The 6,238-nt window shown below is 43.0% G+C and overlaps 1 protein-coding gene across 1 annotated transcript; it reads left to right on the plus strand.

Moving 5' to 3' along the window:
- Window positions 1-2,300: 2,300 nt before the first annotated feature.
- LOC308579738 (vomeronasal type-2 receptor 26-like) lies at window positions 2,301-5,754 on the plus strand (the record flags this gene model as incomplete). The annotated part of the gene is made up of 3 exons (XM_081180671.1): window positions 2,301-2,486; window positions 4,193-4,319; window positions 4,856-5,754. The coding sequence occupies 3 exons, from the start codon at window positions 2,301-2,303 to the stop codon at window positions 5,752-5,754; spliced, it is 1,212 nt and encodes a 403-aa protein (XP_081036797.1).
- Window positions 5,755-6,238: the final 484 nt, after the last annotated feature.

A 6,238-nucleotide genomic window follows, 5' to 3' on the forward strand; every position in this document is an offset into this window, starting at 1 on the left:
AGAGAGATGCAGCCACCATAGCAGAAGTTGGTTCCTCCTCATCTCCCATTGTGTCTCATGGGACTTGAAATTGCCCATCAACTGTAAAAAAGAAGGAATTTTTAATTCTATATTAATATCTAAACTTTTACATGATAAAATTGGAGTTTGTCAAAAGCTGTTGAAATAAACGTATTTTTTAAAAATGATTTATATTTAAATTATAGAATCATAGAATCATAGAATCAAAGAGTTGGAAGAGACCACAAGGGCCATCGAGTCCAACCCCCTGCCAAGCAGGAAACACCATCAGAGCACTCCTGACATATGGTTGTCAAGCCTCTGCTTAAAGACCTCCAAAGAAGGAGACTCCACCACACTCCTTGGCAGCAAATTCCAGCATTTCTCATAATTGTCTTTGATCAAGTTCACATTTTTAGCTGTCATATTAATCCTCAAGCATTTCACCTTCTTAACCACAGTTAAACCCGTTTCATTCTGGAACCTCTCCCTTTCAGTAGCTGTTAAGTTTTTCTCTAGTACCTTAGTCTTTAATTTATTCAATTGAATCCTGCAACTTGACCAAACTCTTGAATTAATTCTAAAACTCTTTTAGTACTAGTGTCTGGCTCTTGTAATGTAAGTACCAAGTCATCTGCAAATGCTCTAAGTTTGTACTGTTTAACTCCAACCTGTACCCCTTTAACCAGCTGGTCCCTTCTAATCATGTTCAGCAAAACCTTCAGGACCGATATAAAAAGCAAAGGGGAAATTGGGCACCCCTGTCGTGTCCCTTTTTCTATTTTAAATTCTTCTGTAACCACATTGTTTACAATTAGCTTAGCCTTTTGTTCAGAATATATTGCACCCATACCATTCTCAAATCCTTGGCCTACCCCCATCCCATGTAGATTCTTCTTCATAAAACTCCAAGAAATATTGTCAAAGGCTTTCTCCGCATCCACAAATATCAGTACTGCTTTAGTATTTATATTCACTTCTAGTTTCTCCAAAATATCTATTATATTCCTCACATTGTCTGACAAATGTCTTCCTGGGAGAAAGCCTGCTTGGTCCTTATGAATCTCTTCCATCAATACTTTCTTCATCCTTTTAGCCAAAATGTCAGCAAAAATTTTGTAATCCACATTAAGTAACGATATAGGGCGGTAGTTCCTCAGGAGAGACTTCAATTTGCAGGCTTCAGCATTATCTAGAATTCTGAGAAACCAAAGTTTCAATCTCATGGGAGTATGTATGTGCAAATTCCCCCTACATTCAGATAATTTTACCAGGCAGGGGGACTACTCTGAACAGCCACACATCCCACACATATGCTCTTGGCTGTGAGCAGACCTGAGTGACCCCTATTGACAAATAACCTTCCCTGGTGATACAGTGAGCAGCTGAGGAAATGGTGTTCTGTTCATAAGGTAAGGGTCTAACTGTGCACTAGGAGTGCCTGTTGTTGGGATACTGCCAGGGAGACAAAATCCATCATGCCCCCCCGCCGATGCCGGATTATCCTTCGATCTCCCGTAGATCAGTCAATTAGCGACACAAAGCCTCAGATATAGCTTGCCACATTCCAGAGCTCGTGCACGCTCTATCAGCAGAGTTCGCACAGCGAAAGATGCACTCAGGAGAGCATATTTATAACTTTATTCAGCGTTGGTCAGAACAAAGAAAAAAACATGACTGCCTGCTTCGATGTCTCAGGCACAGAGAGAGAAACGAAAGCAATAGACAAACAGAAACTTCCTGTGAGCAGGAAATACGTAGGCTGTGACTCACAACAGCCTGTCCCCTTTTTAAGGTGGAACGGAAATATCCTAACACCAATATGGCCCCTATGCCTGGGCCTGTAGGTGTCATGAAGCATGCATGGCTTTGGCACCAAAATTTGTGGATGCCCGACCCCTTCATGGGGAATTTGGTCGGTCCTTGGGCACCCAGGGCCCCATGGAGTTGGCATCTATGCTGTGCACTGATTTGTAGGACCATCTATGTTTAAAAAGTTTTGTATTTGTGCTTTTTTATTTTTTAAGAAGTATTTTATTGTCTTTTGTATTTATCTTATTCTCTGGAAACCTTGTTATTTTATACAATGAGTTGCCTACAAATGTTCTAATAAAGAAAAAAGGAATGGCTGCAAGATTATGACTCTGGATGAAATGTGCACAGACCCCAATTCCTAGGAGATTAGAGCTCAAAGTGTAGATGGCTTATATTCAACTTTTCATTTTCATAAATGCTGGTGTTTTTTCCTGCTGTTCCAGCTTCACCCTTTCTTAAGAGGACTCCAGTTTTTGAATACTTCCATGGGCAGCCTCAGATTGGATGAGAATGGGAAGATACCAGCCTACTATGACATTGAGAACTGGGTGATGTTTCCCAATAAGTCTCGTACAAGAGTGCCGGTTGGGAGTATAGGAAGAGACGGATCCACTGACATGAAGTTCACAATCAACTCACAAGCCATTGTGTGGCCCAAGTGGTCTGAGAAGGTATGGCAATCTACTTTATCCCACATGACATCTGTAAAGCTCTAATCACTAACTGAATAATTCCAAGGGCACTTTGACTACCGCCCTTTGCACGCCTCCTGCGAATAAGGGCTCATTGACACTTCCATTTGTGCCACAATGCGACTTACAGGTCCTGATCTGTGGTCAGAGCAGGGTTTTGTTGAAGGAAGGAAGGAAGGAAGGAAGGAAGGAAGGAAGGAAGGAAGGAAGGAAGGAAGGAAGGGACTGCTTTGACATGGAGCTTTAATGCATGGACCTGTGACTAGAAAGATGACCCAAAAGGAAGTGTGGATAAGCCCTAATCAGTGGAGTGCAGGATTTCCAAAGTCAGCCCAGGGGGTGAATGAGATTCATGTCCAGATTTCAGGAAGCAACGAGTGGAAAGGAGAGCTCTTGCTACCTGGAATTTTGATGGCATCTCCTGGCCTGTGTTAACAACATGGTGGCAGCATATTACTGTGCGGGGAGGGGATGATTGGAAACTGAATGCCACACTCTTAACAGCAAGGATTCCACCTTAAGCAATTAGCATTATTATTAGCAGCAACGGCATTAATAGAGGGATGGGAGACAGAAGGTCTAAGTGGAAGAAGCTGTCGCAAGAGGCTCATCTCCCCATTCTTTGCCAAGACTCAAAACACTTTGGAAATAGAATAATAATGTAACCATAATTCAGGAGGCACTTTTTGAAACTGGAGTCTTCAGGTGGTGGAATGTTTAACTACTGCTCCCGTTGCTGTGTCCCAGCTGCTGCCAACCTAGCAGTTCAAAAGCATACCAGTGTGAGAAGATAAATCAGTACTGCTACAGCAGGAAGGTAAACAGAGTTTCTGTGCACTCTGGCACTCATCACAATGTCCCATTGCACCAGAAGGGGTTTGGTCATGCTGGACACATGACCCGGAAAGCTGTCTGAGGATGAACGCCAGCTCCCTTGGCCTGAAAGTGGGGATGAGCACTGCATGCCACAGTCAAGTTTCACTGGATTTAACCATCTAGGGTTCCTTTGCCTTTACCTTCATGTATGTTTTATTGCTGCTGTTTTGTTATCACTGTCATTCTAGGGTTTTAAAATTGCTTTTTTAATATATACTTTTGCGTAGAATAAAGGTAAAGGTAAAGGAAACCCTGACCATTAGGTCCAGTCATGACTGACTCTGGAGTTGCGGCGCTCATCTCGCTTTATTGGCCGAGGGAGCCAGCGTACAGCTTCCGGGTCACGTGGCCAGCATGACTAAGCCATTTCTGGCGAATCAGAGCAGTGCACGGAAATGCCCTTTACCTTTACGCTGGAGCGGTACCTATTTATCTACTTGCACTTTGACGTGCTTTCGAACTGCTAGGTTGGCAGGAGCAGGGACTGAGCAATGGGAGCTCACCCCGTTGTGGGGATTCGAACTGTCAACCTTCTGATCGGCAAGTCCTAGGTTCTGTGGTTTAAGCCACAGAGCCACCCGCGTCCCAACTTGCTTAGAATAGTCAGATATAATTCTCCGAACAAAAAATGAAACACACCAAAGACGTCTCCCTGCCATGTTGTCCTGCATCAAAATGCTTCCATGGAAAAGTGCCTGGGGTCACTGGGAATAGGGACCCTGTTAGGTCCATTCTAAACTCCATAAATGAATGACATAGACACAGATAGTCCTGACACTTTCTGTTTGATGCATGTTCTCTATGTTTAGACTGTACCTAGCTCCAGGTGTACCAAAAGCTGTCAACCTGGATACGCCAAAGTGGTTCAGGAAGGAAAGCCCATTTGCTGCTATGCTTGTGCCCCATGTGCAGAAGGGACCATCTCTGCTCAGGAAGGTGGGTGAATATAAACGGGAGCCCTTTTGAGAATATAAATTGTGTAAATTCAGGAACACTTTCTTTGAGGAGTCAAAAGACATTTTTGATTGTGTCTCCTTTTTTGGCTTCTCTATTTTTCTAAATAAAGCAGTTGGTGGACTACAAATCAATGATCATTGTGAGGGCATCCTCAGTAATCAGATATATTATTTATATAAGGTAAAACAATTTCACATGGGACAGGACAGTATAAATTCAGCAAAAGCTGTACAAGAAGCACCTCTGAGGAGGTCACTACCTCTCAGCTTTAGCTATATCCCGAGTTTGTTTTGGTGATAAAATTGAGAAACTTTTCAAAACCACCTCCATTGTCATGGAGGAAGGCAACAGTATAAACATAAATAAGCAAATGAAATAACCAATTTTGTCCACTCCTTTTTTAGACATTTTTTCCCTGACCCTCCCTTATATGGACACCTTTCCCCCTAAAACATAATAGAACATAGATTGTTATGGATTTAAATGACGCTTAAGCACTCCTTTTCCCTCCTTAGATGCAAAGCATTGCACCAAATGTCCCGAAGATCAGCATCCAAACAAGGGTCAAGTTCAATGTGTTCCCAAAAGTATCTCCTTCCTGACCTATGAAGAAACTTTGGGGAGTGTTCTAGTTTCCATTACTATCTTGCTGCTATTAATGACAAGCATTATTTTAGGAATCTTCCTTAAGTACAAAGAAACGTCCATAGTCAAAGCCAATAACCGGGACCTCTCCTACATCCTCCTTGTCTCCCTCCTGCTCTCTTTTTCGTCCTCCTTCCTATTCATTGGCTGGCCAAGGAAGGAGACCTGCCTTCTCCGACAAATGGTCTTCAGCATCATCTTCTCTGTTGCCGTCTCTTCTTTGCTGGCTAAAACCATCACTGTGGTGCTGGCCTTCATGGCCACCAAGCCAGGGAACAGAGTGAGGAGATGGCTGGGGAAAAGTCTGGCCAACGCTGTTGTCATTTTCTGTTCCAGTGTCCAAGTTCTCATCTGCACCACCTGGCTGAGTACCTCTCCCCCATTCCCAGAGTCTGACATGCACTCCCAGCCTGCAGAGATTATCCTGCAATGCAATGAAGGGTCTGTGGCCATGTTTTATGGTGCCCTGGGCTACATGGGCTTCCTGGCTGCTATCTGCTTTGTGGTGGCTTTCTTAGCGAGGAAACTGCCTGGGGCCTTCAATGAGGCCAAGCTGATCACCTTCAGCATGCTGGTCTTCTGCAGTGTTTGGGTGTCCTTTGTACCCACTTACCTGAGCACCAAGGGGAAATACATGGTAGCCGTGCAGGTCTTCTCTATCTTGGCCTCCAGTGCTGGGCTTCTGGGCTGCATCTTCATCCCAAAGTGCTACATCATTATACTGAGACCTGATCTGAACACAAAGGAGCACTTGACAGCAAAATCCTAAAGATGGCATCTGATTCTCCAGGCTTTATAAAGGGATGGGTTCTGCTTAAAACAGAATATTAATCAGAAACAGTTGGTGTGAACTTAATTCAGGTGTGATGTAGGACCTTGGGACATGTAGTCGGCTTCAGGTTCCCTGTTATTATTCTACAATAGGTACTTACCGGTACATACTTTTACATAGCCTTTATCCTTTTTCTTTTTTGCCAGGAGAAGGTTCACTATATATATATATATATATATATATATATATATATATATATATATATATATATATGTTAAAGCTTGTTTACTTGCTAAAAGCTAGTGATGATGCTTTGATGTTGCTCGAGCTGCCTGAAGATGCTTCCCTGGTGGCTTTTGAGGGCTTAGATTCTTGGATGAGTCAAGATGCAATGTAGCCACCCAAGGAGGAGAAACTTCTGAGCTTTATTGCAATATAAAAGATGGACACTATTTTATCCTTTCTGGATTATTAAAAGGGC

This window comes from Podarcis bocagei, assembly GCF_964188305.1.
Source record: "Podarcis bocagei genome assembly, chromosome: 2".
Taxonomy (NCBI): Eukaryota; Metazoa; Chordata; class Lepidosauria; order Squamata; family Lacertidae; genus Podarcis; species Podarcis bocagei.